The sequence below is a fragment of the Sitophilus oryzae genome, unplaced genomic scaffold, assembly GCF_002938485.1.
Source record: "Sitophilus oryzae breed Bouriz unplaced genomic scaffold, Soryzae_2.0 scaffold_1297_pilon_pilon, whole genome shotgun sequence".
Lineage (NCBI taxonomy): Eukaryota > Metazoa > Arthropoda > Insecta > Coleoptera > Curculionidae > Sitophilus > Sitophilus oryzae.
This window is the reverse complement of record NW_022145945.1, coordinates 2,472,628-2,491,904: the sequence shown is the minus strand read 5'-3', so window position 1 is coordinate 2,491,904 and position 19,277 is coordinate 2,472,628. Positions and strand designations below refer to the sequence as shown.

General features: G+C 32.5%; 1 protein-coding gene across 1 annotated transcript in view; it reads right to left on the bottom strand.

Moving 5' to 3' along the window:
• The window catches only part of LOC115874547 (fatty acid synthase-like), a 40,831-nt gene that overhangs the window by 8,834 nt on the left and 12,720 nt on the right, over positions 1-19,277 (bottom strand). The window contains exons 5-9 of the mRNA XM_030889724.1: positions 19,027-19,268; positions 7,045-7,669; positions 3,621-4,089; positions 2,800-2,979; positions 1,060-1,315 (exon numbers count right to left, since the gene is read on the bottom strand). Of these exons, the coding sequence (XP_030745584.1) occupies positions 1,060-1,315; positions 2,800-2,979; positions 3,621-4,089; positions 7,045-7,669; positions 19,027-19,268 (1,772 nt within the window). The remainder of the gene's footprint in view (positions 1-1,059; positions 1,316-2,799; positions 2,980-3,620; positions 4,090-7,044; positions 7,670-19,026; positions 19,269-19,277) is intronic.

Genomic DNA, 19,277 nt, shown 5'->3' with positions numbered 1-19,277 from the left:
AGTTTTATAATCATCTGCTGATGATGCTAACATGGTTAGCGAAACGCGCGTCCAGTGTAAAAGTAAAAGTGTTTTAGTGTATTGTGGTGATTTAGTGTAATTTTATTTTACCTTACCAATAAGGTTAATAAGTAAGTATTTATTATTTTATCAGGAAAAATGAAGCAGTATCTGCTGGCCGAAGGAATGGATATGTTACTAGTGATTTTATTTTGTGAGGATAATTGATTGTTGGCCTGAAGGGTTTATGCTCAAAGATATCCAAACAGGAATTTCTTGACAATTGCCATGGCGACATCAGCAAATTCACTAGCAAATTGCCATGGCGGCACCAGCCATCTTGATTGTCATTTTATTGAAAAATCGCTTTTTATTTAAAATCTGAGCCAGATAGGTATAGTTTGAAAGAGCATTTAAATCTGCTTCGACATATTTAAAAAAAATACATAGTGTTGCATTTGAAATAACGAAGTTTTTATGTAAAATAAATATTTAAAATAGACCAGCAATTTTTGATACCCCCGTATATATTGAAGGAAGCGATCAAATTTTTTAGTAAAGTTTATTTCTCTGGTTTCAAAGTCAGCACAAGAATTAACTCTGAAAAGTAATGTACAGGGTGCTGACAAACTTTTTTGTAATAGCATGCATATTTAAATATATCAAAATATATCATAAACGAAAGCATTTAAACATAACAAACCTTTATAATAAATGCCTTATTTTATGCCCAAAAATCCAAAAATGAAATAAAATACCGGGTGTTCCATAAGAAAAAATATAATTTTGGTAGGGATCTTAGTTCTGACACACCCTGTATATTACATAATAATTTTAAATTATGCACATTACCTCTCTACATGTACAGACCCATAAAAATTGTTTCTACATCTTTCTGTTTTCGTATAATCAACCGATGGGAATGAGGTGCGCCACCCTATATAAAACTTTAATTCAAAATACCTGAAAAATTTAAGGTGTCCGTATTTCGTACCAGTAAGTGTATATACACAAATAAAATAGGAAAAAACAAATAAAAAAATAAATAAATAGACAAACCAGAATGCCACCGCTTGGAAAAACAGGTGTGCCATCTACCACATGACCCCACATATGTTTATGTTCGTTACTTCTCAAATTTAAACTAAACATCTTGCCTTCTGTCCTCTCAGGAACAAATGTGTCGTAGGCCCAGTTGGATGCGTGGTCCCATTGTACCAATGGCGAAATAAATGGAGTTCTGGCATCCAGTGGTAAAGGAGCTTCGTCATTAATAGCTGTCAGATTAATTGGAATGTTTGTTGACGAATAAACCCTAAAAAGAGTTATGCAATAAGTAGTTTTTTATCCCTATGCTGGAGATAGATCATGGAATCAGCTCAAGAATTACACTCAGATGCAAAAAACGCAACGGAAAAAATTTAGGTCAAGTTTAAAATGTTATATTTTTCTATTTTTAATATTTTTGATTTATTATACAGTGTTAATCAAAGAGTTGTTTTTACCCTATTTTTAAAACACCCTCTGCAATAATTTCATGAGAAAATTTTCCTAAAACATTATTTTTCGATCAGAACCATGTCTCCTGAATATTTTGTTTTTTGACTCATGTCAACACGACATGCTTTGGTTGGTTTTTAAGAGCAAAATGAATTTGTCACAAACATTTTTCAATTTTTTCAATTATATCGTTAGTTTTTGATGTTATTCTTCATAATGACGAGGTGGCTTTGGTGATTATTGTTCTATACGATTGAATATGGTTCTTAGTGTCGAAGATTGTGCAAAAGTCATTGATATTTTTGAAGATGACTGAAATTATGAATATTCGGTTAGTCCTTGAAGCAGAATGGGAAAACATAACACAATATATTTACCGACTTATTAACAGTAGAATGTAGAATGAGTAAGAGGGGGGTTAATAACTGCGACCTTAAAGATCTATTGTGCCCCCCTTCCTTGAGTCGTCACACAATCTATAACCCATCATACCCTTGTTTTAGAGAGGACAGGATATTTCCCATCCTCCTCTGACAACAGTTCTTCCTCCGAGGGTACACACCCTTCCACGGTTGGAGTTTGGCCCTCCGTGTCGCTCTTCACAGGCGAGGAGCTTGCCTCCGGCTGAGGAACCCGTAAGGTGGAGGCTGGAGGATCTGTCTCCATTTTCTCCACCTCTTTAACTTGGTCTCTCCTTAGACCTGATACCGGTGTTGTCCCGTATCTATCATAGAGGATATGTCCCTTTTTCTCTATTGCCTCCTTGGATTTGAGGTCAATTCCTATTGTGAGGACCTAGTAACGATTAACGACCTCATTAACAGTATGAGCCGACGCCGACGTCTAGAGACAGTTATAGCAGCTGGGGGATGCAATACAGTGGTCGGGTATTTTTTACAAGTTTTTTGTTTGTACAGTTAGTTATTACAGTTATTTCTTTAATATCCTCAGCCTGTATCGTTAATTTTTAACGTTTTTTTTAATTTTAATATAGAGTTCTAATTAGTGTCGATATGACATTACGACAATAGTCACCAAAGCAACCTCGTGATATTAAAAAATAACATCATAATGGTAGTTGAAAAAATTGCAAGTTGTTGGTGTAAGTTCATTTCGCTCTTAAAATTAAAAAAGGCATGTGTTGCAATGAGTCAAAAAACAAAATGCTCAGGAGACATAGTTCTGATCGAATGATAATGTTTTAGGAAAAGTTACTCACGAAATTATTTCACGACAAATGTAACGTAACTTGATTTCTATACACATTTTTCTTTCAAAAACTTTAGATTAAATACATACTTTCCGATAGACGATAGAAGAAATTCGCAGTTGTCTTCAGCATCTTTACTAGAAAGGCTGACATTAGTGACAGTTTTGGGTAAACTTCTAGCAAGAATTGATTGGAAAAGTCCTCTGGGAGCTATTTCTATTAGAACAGCATTTTCAGGAACCTTCGCCAAAACTTGCTGAAATCGGACTCTAAAAAATATTTTTGTTATTCAAAATAGTGGGTAATAGAAAAAAATTGGTCAAGTGCGAGTCGGACTCGCGCACAAAGGGTTCCGTACCATTCATTATCTATACAACATTAGACACTATTATTATAATTTTTTTTCCGATTTAGCTGAAATTTTGAATGCACGTATAAGTAATTTAAAAAAAAAATGAAGAAACACATTACTAAAAATTGTATTAATCAATAATAAATATGTAAAAAGTAAAAATAAATATGTAAAAATAAAAAAAAACGATTGAAAAAAAGTCGCCTTCGAACCTGCCTTACTACGGCTCCAACGTCATAGCAGCGTAAAGTCCCAACGCTTTAACTACGCAGTCACCGATGACTTCAAAGATTCTATGTAAAATTCTTACTTAAAAGATAATGTTTACTGAAAGTACTTTTTAATTTATAAACATTTATTTAATTCTGTTTTTAGTATTTGTTCTTATAGTGGCAACATAGATACATTATCTGTGAAAATTTCAACTGTCTAGCTATAACGCTTCATAAGATAGACCTTTGTAACAGACTGACGGACAGCGAAGTCTTAGTAATAGGGTTCCCGTTTTTACCCTTTGGGTACGGAACCCTAAAAAAAGAAGAAAAACGTACTACTTACCTATTGAGGAAATTGTGATGTTGATATTCGGCAGAATTAAACTTTCCCAGGTAAGAATCGTATTCATTTTCTGAAATCGCTGAAGGTAACCATTTTTTCGAACGCTCTTTCGATATAGGAATGATTTTTCGGAGCATATCAATAAAATATACCGCAGCGTTCTCGATATAGTTACTGTGAAAAGCTACACCAAGTGTATTGACGATTTTAGCGAAATATCCTTCTTTCGTTAGCGAGTTTACAAAGTTTTCTACGGACTCTTTTGGACCAGAGATAGTAACGTTATTAGAAGAATTGTGACAAGCGACGTAGATATCTTTAGGGAGTATTTTTTCGATCTGTTCTAAAGAAAGACCTACAGCGGCCATCAATCCTGGGATTAATTTTGCTTTTTTGGTTGACAAGCCTCGAGCATGAGCAACAAGGACTGCTTCTTCTAGTGTGAGCAGTCCATCTCCGTAAGCACAACCTTAAATTGGCAATTACACAATGATGTTAATTCTAATACGTTTTAAGTATTTTTTTTTTTTCAAAATAGGGTTTCAAGACTTATACCGGGTGAGTCTTAAATAAGTGCATATGTTTTCAGAGGCGGTTCAACTAAACCCATTTCGACTCCAGGGACACCTCTATGAGTTTTTTTCGGAAATAAAATGTTGGAAATCGTGCCATTTTAGAAAACTTTTTGGAACTGCCTGTTCACCGCAATTTTTTCCACGGTATAATTTCATAATCTCTGATATTACCATGGTTACGGCACTGAAAGAGTTGCAAATACAGAAAAAAACGGTTGCTCGAAAACGGTAAAGAGAAAATATGTTACTGTTATTGAGATCTACCAGCCCCGAAAATATTTGCACTTATTTAAGACTCGCCCTGTACAAAAACAAATTATCGATTTACATTTCAAAGGCTACTGTCAAGCCGATTTTTTTATCGTACTATAATTGAAGACTTATTGAAGTAAATAATGTTTAAGTGCCAAAATGTTGTATGTTTATAAGTGCCGATTGTTATACAGGGTGGTCCCAATTGTATTCCGGAAATTTCGGTAGCGTATGCTGCAAATAAAAATAAGTGAAAAAGTTCGTATAAATGTATGTCCTAAAATGTTTAGTTTCGGAGATACAGGGTGTAGAAGTTTCATTTTTATTTCGATTTTTTCCAAATAATTTCTGAAGTAACGATAATATATTGATTAAAATTGGCGTCTAAAAGTTTTCTGTCATGAGAAATTTTATTTTGATACCAGTATGACTATTCGTAGGGGGCGCCACCTACATTTGTTTTAACTGTTTTGAAGGGTAATAACTTTTTGTCCGTACCCGTATAAACTACTGAGTGAAAAAATAAACATCTCCGTGATTTTTTACGTAAAAAATGTCTCTTGGTAAAAATCGCAACCGTTCTCAAGATATTTAGAATGGAAATAGTCGATGCATGTCATTATTGACAAAAAAATATACATGTGTAGATAGTTATTTGACTGAAATGATAAATTTGTGAACTTTTTATTTCAAAACTTTTGGCACAAAAACATTTCAAATTTATGATTTCAGTCTAATAATTATTTAGTCAACATGTTTAATTTATATGAAAGATGACAGGTATGGATAATTTAGATTCCAAATATCTCGAGAACCATTACTTGTAGCGATTTTTACCAAGACACCTTTTTGACGTAAAAACGTCGTAGATGTATATCTTTTTACTCAGTAGTTTTATACAAGTAGGTACGAAAAGTTATTACTCTTCAAACCAGTTAAAAAATATATAGGTTGCGTCCCTTACAAGTAGGAGTTATATTAACATCAAAATCAAATTTCTTATGTCAAAAAACTCCCAAACGCCAATTTTCGTCCAAATATTACCGTTACTTGAGAAATTATTTGGAAAAAATCGAAATAAAAATGAAACTTCTACACTCTGTATATCCGAAACTAATCAGTTTAGGGCATACATTTGTAGGAACTTTTTTACTTATTTTTATTTGCAGAATATGTTGCTGAAGTTTCCGAAATACAGTTTGGACCACCCTGTATAACCAATATGTATAATAACGCGCAGTGTCTCTGTTAAGATTTTTTTTCACTTATAATATCACAAGAGCTTAAATTATTTTCGGAAATTTTTTTGAGGGCACGAATATTTTGAAAATTATCCCGAGTCGAAGACGAGGGATAATTTTCCTAAAATATTCGTGCCCGAAAGAAAATTTCCAGGAATAATTTAAGCTTGCGTGGTATTCGGTAAGAAAATTTCACACCTAAATTTGAAAAAAAATATTAATCCAACATGACATTTTAAAATAATTTCAATTTGTTAATAATATTAACAAATATTATTATATCCAATTAGTTACATCAAATGCTAAAACTCAAATGGGTAATATTTCAATATATAGACATTGTAGTTCATTCACATTATGATTGTAGATCTTATGTTTACCTTTTCAACTGTCAAAAAATTTCCACTAAAGTTTCGTGGCGCCTCGAAAAAATTTCCGGAAATTTTTTCAGTTGCCATGGTAACTAGTCAACATTAAAGCATGTTATTGGTTGAAAAGTAGAGGTGTGAAATTTTCAATACAATTTAATAGCCGTGGCACTTAGCGCTTTATATATGTTGTTGGTTATAGAAACCATAGATAAATGAAACAAGTTTAGATTGGAAAGTGCCCATAAGGACAATGTAAACACTATTTGGCACTATTCTTGCTACGATCGCGACCCAAAGTTTTTGAAAATTTCGGAGCGGTTCGGCTTTTTCCGGAATTATATCGCCAAATATTATTTATTTAAATTTATTATTATTTTCTTTTAATTTTATAAATAAAATACAGTGTGTTGCATTCAAGAAACTTTATTTTATATAAGGACATGTTTGAAATACCTATGAAACATTGGAAACCGACGTTATGTCCACGATAGTTCACAGTTCACAGCACAACTTTTTAAGTTTTTAATGCTACTTTTTCATAATTATCACGGGTTTGAGTAAATAAAATTTAAATTAAACTCACAAGATAGCAATAATAACTTTGAAAATGGACGTTTTAAACACTTTTCGGAATTTTTTCAATGAGAGCGGTTTAGATTTTGAAAAATTTTATAATTTTTAAAGATTCTGACTTTGACAAGAGAAAATTATTTCTGTTATTGTTTGGCGGTTGATCATAGCAACCGCTATAGCAGTGCCAGATCACGTATACAATGGTCGCGACCCTAAACAATTTGACACAAAATTTTGACGTGCATTCCAATTCTAAATTTCCTTTATCTATGATAGGAACTTAGGACATTTAACAAAAAAAATGACAAACCGATTTTTTGGTACTTTGAACATTATTTCAAGTCTTCAATTAATTTTATTAAAGTGGTAGTAAAAAATGCATCAAAAATCTTGTAGTTTTAAAACTACTTACCTATTTCTCCTAGAGAGTGCCCGATTATTCCGTCTGGTTTTATACCAACAGCATTCAAAATATCCGTCAGCGCAACTGAAACCGATATAATTGCAGGAAAACATTTTTCGGGATCATCATAATGTTCATTCGGGTTCGTGATAACATCTATTAAATTGAAACCAAACGGTTTCAGGACGTTAGCACACTTTTCAATGCTTTTTCTAAATACATTTATATGCATCAAATCCATACCCATCTTGGGCCATTGTGAACCCATACCACTATACGAAAACCATACTGGCCTGGTATTATTGCACTTCGAAATACCCGTAGTATCGGTGTTTAAAACTTTATAGCCCCTGTATCTGTAATGTTCAATTGGTAAACTTGCAGCGATGTTATCCAGTATAGTTAAAAATGGTAGGTTATTTCTATTTTCTTCGATTTTATCAAATATTTTTTGCACCCCTTCCTCGGTACGACTTGAAATTAAGACCAAACGCTTTTTTGGTGGTTGAATGGGTGTAATTGAAGGAACGTTTCTTAAATATGGCCTAATTACGACGTGACCATTCGTACCACCAAGTCCGAAGGAGCTTAAAGCCAACAAACCTCCATTGTAAGGAATTTGTTCACTACACACCTGTCGATAATAAAAAGTTCATTAGAAGTGTTCTATTCCAAAGTAAAGTAAAGATATCAGTTAACGCTTCCTTTTTGCTGCCAGGGCTAATCTGGACGAGGACTACTTTGTTTACGCAAATCCGAACCCCGGTCCTCGGCCATATCATGGTCAATGGCCTACCGACTTGGCAAGTGTCTAAATCGACTCTTACTAACGAGATATCCGATCTCATCCGGCCTCGAACCGGCGTGAATGAGCAGTGTGTGTCAATAGATTTTACACTTTTGCCTTTTTTTGGACAACAGCACGATACAGAGTTTCGAACCGGTCACCCGTCCATCCACTAACATCGCCTTACGTCGCTTAACTTCGGTGTTCTAATGGGAACCGGTGTTTCGACGTAGTTAGGTCGTTGCCCTGTTCTATTCTAGATTTACCACTTTGTCACTTTTACCAATTCTTAAGCGGCCTCTACAGTATTCACGAAATACATTTTCGAAAGAATATTTAGAAGTAGAGATGAGCAAAACTGCGATTCTCCAATCGCAATTGACACTGCAATTGCGATTTTTAAATCGCCGCGACTGTAACCTACGATTGCGATTTTAATATTTAAATATTGTACTAGGTATTATAGTCTAAGAGCTAGCAACGTTTTCGAGAAAGTATTTTAAGACGTCTGGCTCTTTGATATATATTTTACTATGCTCTCTGGAACAGCATGCGGCCCGTCTGGTTGCCGATACCCGTTGCGTTTAGTACTGCGCATCGGAAGAAGATCCTATTTTTTTATTAATTTAGTCCTATAAATTCTAGTATTGAATATAAATCAAACATGTCTCCATAGCGCAGTGCGTAGAGTTTCCGACCACAAACCGATGATTCAGAGATCGAATCCGGGTCAGGCCAAAGACTTTTTTATTTTATTTTTTTTTTCGTTTATATTCTGATAGTAAAATATTAAATAAATCTGGTGATTCAAAAAAACAAATATTCAATCAATCGGTTCGTGGTCGGAAACTCTACGCACTGCGCTATGGAGACATGTTGGATTTATATTCAATACTAGAATTTAAAGGACTAATAGAAATATAGGATCTTCTTTCAATACGCAGTAGCGAACGCAACGTTTACCGGCAGCCAGACGGGCTGCATGCTGTTCTAGAGAGCATAGTAAAAGACAAAGACATTATAAATATAGACCGAACATCTATCTCATTCATAAATACTCGATGGTAGTGTATCAAACATTCCAATGTGTCAAACAAGGACAGAAGAGACAGAGAAATCTAAAATTTCCGACCCCGGCAAGTAGACGCATTTGGATTGTTCTAATGGCCAGTGGCGTATCGTTTTTTGGAACGAATTTAATTAGTAAAGTAAAAGTAAAGTAATTAGTAAAATGTTTACTCCATATTAATATACTACATTAACACTTTTTCGTCAGATGAGTTTTGTTATAAGGCCTAATATAATAATATAATTAATATCCCACATATACTTATGTTGAAACGTTAGTAGGTAGTTTTCGAAAATCGCTCCAACGTCGATTTTTAATTTAAACTTTCAGTTAATTCTATATAAACTTTCAGTTACTTTTGAATATTTATAGGGTGACTCAGGCTTCCGAAACAGTTCTATATTAGGTTTGTGGTTGGTGACTTTTCTTTCAATTTTTTTCAGAATATGGAGGCAATGGTGAAAGCACATTTTAGACATTTTTGTAAACATAGGTGGCCGGAACATATTTTCAAACTAAAGTTGTAGATTTGCCATTAAATTTCCATTCCAGAAATACCTAGGGTTGCCACCTGTCCTTTTTGAAAGGACAGTCCTTTTTGAACAACTTGTCCTTTTGACTTTTTTGACTTAAAAAGTCATTTTTTATTTACGTATTTTCCCTGAGAAAATTACCTACAGTAAACAGAAATATTATTTTCGTCCAAATTTAATTAGAGATGTTATAAAACTTATAAATAAATTTTTCTCTTGTTTAGAATAGGCAACATTATTTAGAACTTCCCGTTTAATCTCAAATGATAATTTAGGTTTCAGTTTTACCTTTTTGATCTTAAAAGAACTTTTTAAAAATTAGTAATTAGTAACGATTTAGTTAGTTCGCAATCGTTAGCTTCCTGTAAAGTACTATGTAATAGTTGTTTAATCTTGTATTATTAATAACTTCCTATACCTAAAATCAATATTTAATGAGAAAATTGTGTTTTTTTGAAAATATAAGACAAAATTTGACTTTCGGTCTTCTTCTTGTATTATGATGGCTCTGATACGAGGCAATTACCTTTTAGTCTCTCAATAAAAGGCATTTATCACTAAAAGTATCAAATCTGTGTGCTACAGTATGGGATTTCTGTCGCATAATAATGAATATTACGTTTATTTACAAATCCATTACTTTTAAAGGTAGCTTCATCAGACAATCAAATTTTAGTTAAATGTCCCAATCTTCATGAACTGTATTAAGCATATGTATTGTGCGGTTTGAATCACCCCGAGAATCACCCTGTATGTTGACAAAAATATTTTGAAAATGTGCGTTACAATGGCCCCCATCTTATGTAAAAAATTGAAATAAAAATTACAAACCTAAAACGTAATAGGTAAAAAGCTTTTTTGGAGGCCTGGGTCACTCTGTATATAGGTATGTATAAAACTAGTAGCCTAAGAATTATTTACAGTTCGTCCCATTCTAAAAAAAGATAAACACACCGTACAAATAACTCTAGGAATAGGTATTTGTACGGTGGTAAAAAATTGTTTAAACGAGGCCGAAGGGGCAGGTATAATAATGCAATAAAATGTAAAAAAAGGGCGGGTAAACACCTTTGTTTATTTGTTGAGCAAAATTCCTTTAGAATATCGTATATAATGACCAAAATATGATTTTAAGAAAAAAAATGTCACTTTCTGGCTTATAATAAAGTTTCAAATGCAACGTTTATATACAAATTTGTTATGATCTACAACAGTTAAGTAGTAATTGAGACGAATTATAATTCAATTACCGGCTACTACGTTCTTGTTTTAATAACTCAAAATTCAACAAATATAATTAGAAATTATTTTAATTGTGAGAGGCTCCCTTGTGGGACGCCTATGTACGGCGATTACGGCGCGGCGGAAAAAATACCTACCTGTGAAGAGACAAATTCGGGTAATTTGAGCTTATTTTTCCACACATTTGACACTGTCGTACCATATTGAAAATTCGCAAATTTAAAAGTACGTTAAACAAAAGCAAAAACTACTGAAAAACACTGAAAAGTTCACTTCGGACTTGATTCCGACTTCAAACACACCGTAAGCTAAACGTAGTACGCTATAACGGACCAATGGCCGTCGCGAGGGGTGGTGGGACGGACGGCTCATTTCATTCTGGAAGACTAGCAGCGACGTTGCCAATAGTTCTAGACGTTTCAGCACATTAAACATGTCCTTTAATAGTAACGCATATATCCTCTGGTTAATAACATATTATTACGCATGCTTCTTTAAAAATAAACTATTCATTTAATTAAGAAATTGAGATTTATTGATATCCGGTAAAGGTTTTAAAGTCACCTTTTCTGCAAATTAAACTAAGTAAATAGGCGCAAATTTGAAATGTGGCAATGTCGCCTTCTCTATCTCAGTTGGTTTTACAATACGTAGTCAACCTCCGATTGTTTGATCGGGTTAAAATGTCTAATGTGATATCTGTTCTTACTAAATCTATGGTAAAAGATAATATCAAAGAGCCAGACGTCTTAAAATACTTGTTTTTCCGACGTTGCTAGCTCTCGTACTATTAGGATGAGCCAAAAAACATGGCATTTATGGCTTAAAATGAACCTAATAACCGAGAAAAAAATATCCCTGGAAGGCAAAATTTCTAGCTCAATTTTAAAAGGTGCCGGTGGATATTCAAAGTTTTCCAGTTTAAATAACACGTAAAAAAATCTTTTTATTTAAAAGTGCCATAACTTTGAAACGGTTTACGATAAAACATTTTACATCGCTGATTGTTGTAGAGCATAAAATTTCCTAAAAAATCTATCTGAGAGTATTTTTTTTCAATTCAATAATTCGTATATTTGAAAGCTTTGAAAAGTGAAAAAATGCAGTTTTAATGTTTATTTAGTGATTTTTTCACTTTTCAAAGCTTTCAAATATACGAATTATTGAACTGAAAAAAAAATACTCTCAGATAGATTTTTTAGTAAATTTTATGCTCTACAAGAATCCGCGATGTAAAATTTTGTTATAATCCCGTCCTCATTTTAATCAAATTTGTAATATTAGTTTAGGAATGTCCCATCTCTAATAAAAACCTTAATACCTTTGAGGTCATAAACGACCCTACAATATAATTCTAATTGATAACTTTAACTATTACTGTTGGGAATTTTGATCATAAATTTATATAGCTTTCGCAGACGTCTGTCTATCTGAATAATGTAAGTTTAGGGCAGTGTCGTCCACTGCTCTGAATATTAGATTAAGGATATAAAAATTGTACTGTACGCCTCTGGCATTTCTGTAGCTTAGATATTATTTAAGGAACTGCAAGACAGGCCCTCACACTCTCTTTTGCTAAAACCCTGTTTCAGTCACATACTTCTTTTGCTCAACACTCTTTTACTTTTGCTCTTCAACTCTCTTTTTACTCTTCAACACGTTATTATTTTTCACAGTTTCCCTCAGGGTAACTATTGTAATTAGTTTATCATAATTAAAGTTAAGTTATATTAAAAAACAACAGTGTACATTAATTTCACACCCGAAAAGACCCTCAACAAGTTGGCCCTTCTGAAGAGGACCACAACAAAAATTGGCGCTGCGGACAGGACAGGATACAGGATTGGGTTAGTCCAGATAAGGATTCAGGATTGGGTTAGTCCAGATAAGGATTCAGGATTGGTTAGGCCAGTTCAGGACAAGACGGGATAGTACGGGACAAAAGGACTCTCAAGGAGGAAAAACAGGAAACTGGTCCAGGAGAATACCGTTGGTAAGTGGAATTTGTATATTTGTTTAGATTTTGTATCGAACGTTTTATATAACTTACTAGTATTTTTTTTAACTCCGTTAAAAAGTACTTTACGAAACTTTATTAATCATTTTTTTTTAACTAAATTTATTAACAAAATTTATCATGAATACCAATTCAAATATCGATTCACTATCGTTAGATTTCATATGTAGGTTGATTCCTTTCGGATTTAGCGGTAATAGAAACGAATTAGGTCAATTTTTAGCAAATTGTAATAGTGCTAATGAGTTAGCCAGTGAAAATCAAAAATTACCTCTATTATATTTTATATTATCAAGAATATCAGGTACAGCAAAAGAGCAACTAACATCACAAAATTTCGAATCTTGGGAAAATTTACGACAAAAGTTAAAAGATTTATATAAAGAGAGAAAACATTATGTCCAATTAATAGAAAAGCTAAATAACTGTAGAGAAGATTTTAATGAATCCGTAGATGATTTCTTTCAACGTTTAGAAGTTTTAAACCATCGTACAATTTCTTCTGCTAAGCAAAGTTGTCGAAACGATGCCGAATTACCGGGTAAAACTCAAACTATACACGATTTAACTTTAAATAGATTCATTTACCACTCTAAACCAGAAATTTCACAAATGTTAAGATATAAAGGATTTAATTGCATTAAGGAGGCTCATAATGCTGCCCTCTGTGAAGAAAGGCTATTAAATATGTTAAAAACTAATAAAAGCAACCAATACTGTAAAATATGTCGTAACAATTCGCATTCTAAAAATAACTGTCGCAAAAATCATCCGCAATCTAATGAAAATTACCGAGTCCATTTTAACAAACACAATTCTAATAATTCCAATAATCATAATTTTAATCACACATTTAATCAATCTTCTACTAGTGAACATTATAATAATATTAAACAATGCAAATATTGTAAAAAGTACGGACATGCAATAGAAGAATGTAGAAAATTACTATATAAAAATTCTCACAGTGTATCGAATCAAAACCCAAATTCTAATGAAATACAAAATAAAAATTTTCAAAGGGTATCGAATCAGAATATACCTAATGAAGTATCAAATATTCATTCGTTCACAGATACTCAATCAAACTTAAAAATTCTCAGTGACGATAATAACTCTATATTTTTAGAATTTAAGTCTGATTTTTCTAATAATAAAGATAAAACATTTCGATTTTTATTAGATACAGGTGCTAGTGTATCTTTAATCAAATTAGATAAGTTAAATCCTGAAATTACTAAATATTTTCCTAGCGAGAAATTAACCTTACACGGTTTAAGTACAGATTCTCCTGTATTAACGGCGGGTAGTACTATAATTCCATTTAATATTAGGAACCATACATTGAAAATAAAGTTCCATATTCTAAATCAGAAAACAAACGTTCCTTATGACGGTCTGATCGGATACGACTTTATTAAATCACAAAACGCGCAAATTGATTTAAAAAAGCAATTATTTTCTCTTGACTCGCTACCTTTTCCGCTACATCTAAAAATGAATATTAATAATGTTAAAACCCTTAACATCTTTACTAATTCATCAGATTTATTTAACAGAAATAAATTATTAAATCAAAACCTTAGACTGGAACATTTAAATATTGAGGAAAAAGAACAAATTTTAAATTTATGTACGGAATATAATGATAATTTTCACCTACCTGGCGATAAATTAACTTGTACTCAAACTATGAAACACGAAATTAATTTAAGTAATGAAAAACCAATATCCGCTAAAACTTATAGATATCCGAAAAAACAAAATGTATCTGGACAACAAAACTTTCAGATTGTTTATAAACCAGGCAGAATAAACTCTAATGTAGATCCTCTATCACGAAATATCAACATTAATATAATATCTAAAGACGACAATTATCAAAATTTTATTAAATATCATTATCAAACCTCAGAAATTACCCCGAAACTTGATATTAAAAATTCAAATTTATTCGATAATTTACCTGCTGCTCTTTATTTTTCTTCAGATTTGGACGAAGATAATCCATTTTCACAACATATTAAAGATAATTTCGACACAATATTAATCAGATAATTTCTCCTAATTTATATTCAATTTACAAATTAAAAAATCATAATAAATTATGCTATTTAATGATTACAAAACATTTTCATTTTGATAAATTAAGCTATAAGGATATATTTTATTCTCTACGTAATTTAAGAACTCAGTTAATAAAAGATGATATGAAAACAATAAATTTACCTGACATTTCACTTTATTGTACACATTTAAAAAAATCTATGTACTACAAAATAATTCATTATTTATTTAGAGATACCAATATTAACGTACATGTCATTAATAGAGAAAAGTATAAACCTGAGACTAAGGAAGAGATTGAACAAATATTAAAAGAAAATCACGATTCTAAATTAGCCGGACACTCTGGTTATACTAGAACTTATAAAAAGATTAAGGAAAATTATAAATGGAACAATATGAAGAAAGATATCAAAAAATATATTAAACGCTGTTCTTTGTGCCAAATAAATAAAATTAATTATAAACCAAATAAGGTCCCTATGGAAACTACATCCACCAGCCAAAAGGCTTTCGAAAAATTAGCGATTGATATAGTTGGTTCATTACCCATTACCGAGAATGAAAACAGATTTATAACTCAAACTAAAGAAAAAATAATTAAATCAAAGCTTAAATCAAAAGAATATTACGATCAAAAAATTAAAACGACTATTTATAAACCTAATGACCTAGTATATATATTAAATAAACAAGTTTCTCCAGGCTTAAGCAAAAAATTATCCCCTAATTTTAAAGGCCCGTATAGAATAACAAAAGTACTTAATGAAAAAAATGTTCAAATTCAAATTGGGAAAAGACATATTATCTATCATACTAACATGATAAAACCCTTTGTTTCAGATTAAAATGTTCGCCTTATTTTTATACCTTATTGTACTTTTTTCCATTAATCTACCTGGATAAACAGAATATATTATCATAAATTGGAAATGCAAAGATATCCGGTTCTGAAATCATTCTTTTCACACACCTAAATTTATCTTATTATAATGATAAACTAAATTCGCTCTCTCACGCATATTAAAGATCTTTTAAATTATGTCATAAGTAATGAAGATACAGGTCTCGATAATAATTTTTGATATAATAATTTGAAAAGAGGAATTTTTAATGGCACTTCATACGCTTTTAATTGATGGTTTGTATACCTGATGCAAAATTTTATGATCAAGCCATAAAATAACTATTTACCGTTAATTACGAAACTCAACTTACTATGAAACAACAAATAAGAATTATTTCAAATACTATTCAAAATTTTAAAGCTAGTATTCACAAGTTTTAACTTAAATTAACAATTTTTAAATATAAATACAAAATTCTTTAATCAATTCAGTAATCAAACTAGTAAGATATATTACGTAGCGATGTTTGATCTATCAAGTTGTACGAAGACCACCGAAGACGAATTCATATGCAAGCATCCTCAAGTTATAAGAATTCAAGAACTTAACATAACCCCATTAGATCTTGAGCCAGTGAAGATAACAAATTTAAAATTGGATGAACTGAACTTCGCTAATCACAAGCTTAAACAGATGGACGATCTTTTAGACATAGAATTGAAGAAACCATTTATTGTGCAACATTCATACTGGTATACTGTTGGACTATCAGCAATTGGTTCAATTGTAACGATCATCTTATTGTATAATATTCTAAAATGGTGTGGACTGTTCAACCTGCTAAGAAGATTACTATGCTGTACCAAGGAGCCCAAGACCCTCTCTGAAGGTTGCTGTATTAAACTATTTAATACAAATATTAATACTCCAAATCCAATAACTCAGGCCCAATTCGAACAAATATTGGAAGAAGAAGCTGGAAGAAGTGGACTCCCAAGTAATCGTTCAGCCGTGGAATTTTTAAACTTAAGTGGTCGACGCTCGACTAGAACACCATCGGTTCATATGGACTAATTAAAGACTAAAATGTTCAGTGTATTTTTACTTTTTTTGTATTTATTTTCAAACTTTTACTCTTAGAATAGTGTAGTTATTGTGTGTATTGTTTATTGTTTAATTTGACAATTTTTTTCTCTAATTTTTTTTTGTTATGAAAAAATTTTTTCTTAGGGGGGAGGTGTTATAATCCCGTCCTCATTTTAATCAAATTTGTAATATTAGTTTAGGAATGTCCCATCTCTAATAAAAACCTTAATACCTTTGAGGTCATAAACGACCCTACAATATAATTCTAATTGATAACTTTAACTATTACTGTTGGGAATTTTGATCATAAATTTATATAGCTTTCGCAGACGTCTGTCTATCTGAACAATGTAAGTTTAGGGCAGTGTCGTCCACTGCTCTGAATATTAGATTAAGGATATAAAAATTGTACTGTACGCCTCTGGCATTTCTGTAGCTTAGATATTATTTAAGGAACTGCAAGACAGGCCCTCACATCTCTTTTGCTAAAACCCTGTTTCAGTCACAAAACTCTTTTGCAGAAACCTTCTTTTGCTCAACACTCTTTTGCTTTTGCTCTTCAACTCTCTTTTTACTCTTCAACACGTTATTATTTTTCACAGTTTCCCTCAGGGTAACTACTGTAATTAGTTTATCATAATTAAAGTTAAGTTATATTAAAAAACAACAGTGTACATTAATTCCACACCCGAAAAGACCCTCAACAAGTTGGCCCTTCTGAAGAGGACCACAACAATTTTTATCGTAAACCTTTTCAAAGTTATGGTACTTTTAATGGAAAAAGGTTTTTCTACGTGTTATTTAAACGGAAAACTTTGAATGTTCACCGACACTTTTTAAAATTGAGCTAAAAATCCTGCCTAACAAGGATATTTTTTTCTCGGTTATTATGTCATATGCTAACATACCAAATCAAACGCCCTATAAATTCTTCAATGGACCACAAAATTACATTCGCAACAAACTCGCAGATAGAAGGGAAACTATAATAATATTGGTTACCTAAATTGAAACTCGCAAATAAACTCACCGGCAAAAAAAACCGGCTACTAAAAACTAATCCCAACTTCAAAGTTGGATTTCTCACGAACCACTCGTTAGATTTTGATGATTTTATTTTAAATTGTAAATTAATTCCTTCTTAACGGATGCTACGTCAGAAATTTGTATTCCGAATTTATTTTGAGCATATACAGGGCAAAACAATAAGACGAAGTTTTTTGCCCGAACTTTGTAACACCCTGTAGGGTGCAGCAGCTGTAGTAGCTATTGCTAAATCAAATCACAATCTAGCCTCATCTTTTGTGAGCATTTTGTTTTTTTAATCACGACATTATCTTTCTTTTTATTGAAGATACGCTGCTCTAAAACGAACGTCTCGGAAAAATGCTTCGGAGGCAGTAAGTGTTATGTGTAAATAATCAAGGCGACATAGGCGAAAACGGATTTATGAGTATTTGCAATATGACAACAACGGTTGTCAAATTAAAAAATGCCATTATCTGTGACGGATGTTGCTCGTATTGTGGCTTTAATTGAGGATGGCCGAAGGCAACGTTATACCCTGGGCATACTTCGAACAACAGTCCAGGATGCCTGGACTCGGTATATGGAAACGGGAAATTTCACCAGGTGAGTGGGTTCAGGGAAGAAAACGGAAGACAAATGCAATTTACGACCGCTTTATTGCCCTGAATACTTTACGAAACCGTAGAATTACAGCGTTTCAGAATCAACATCTGCGACAAGCCGTGCGTAGAACTCAAGTCAGTGAGAGAACAATCCAAAGAAGACTAAAAGAAAACAGCTTGTCTGCAAGGAGGCCTTCCACAGGACCCCAGCTACTTCCAAGACATTGTCGAGCACGTCTTCAATTTGCGCGTTTACATGTGAATTGGTTTGGTCGCGGTTTTGCCTGTAAAGCATTTTTCTGAGACGCTTATTTTAAAGCAGCGTATCTCCAATACAAACAGAGATAATGTCGTGATTTAAAAAACAAAATGCTCACAAAAGATGAGGCTACAATGTGATTTGATTTAGCAATAGCTACTACAGCTGCTGCACCCTTCAGGGGTCACAAAGTTCGAGCAAAAAACTTCGTCTTATTGTTGTGCCCTGTATATGCTAAAAATAAATTCGGAATAAAAATTTCTGACGTAGCATCCGTTAAGAAGGAATTAATTTACAATTTAAGAAAAATCATCAAAATCTAATGAGATGTTAGCGAGAAATCCAACTCTGAAATTGGGACTAGTTTTTAGTGGCAGGTTTTTTTTGCCGGTGAGTGTATTTATTGGTAAGTAATTTTCTACTAAATTGAGTAAGTAACAATACTCCCTTGCCTCTATAAGTCCCTCTTCGAGGGGTACAATGTCCAAAGCTGGTGTTTGATAATGAATATGAGCTGGAATGGTTCCAGTTTGGATGGTAACCAAGAGTTTCATTAGAGAAACAAAAGCGGCTGCATTTTCACAATGACCAACATTTGTTTTGGCAGATCCAACTTTCAAAGGCGTTTTTCTGGTTTTTGTGGCAAAAAATGACGCTAACGTAGTACATTCTTTGATATCACCCACTAAGGTACCTGATAAAA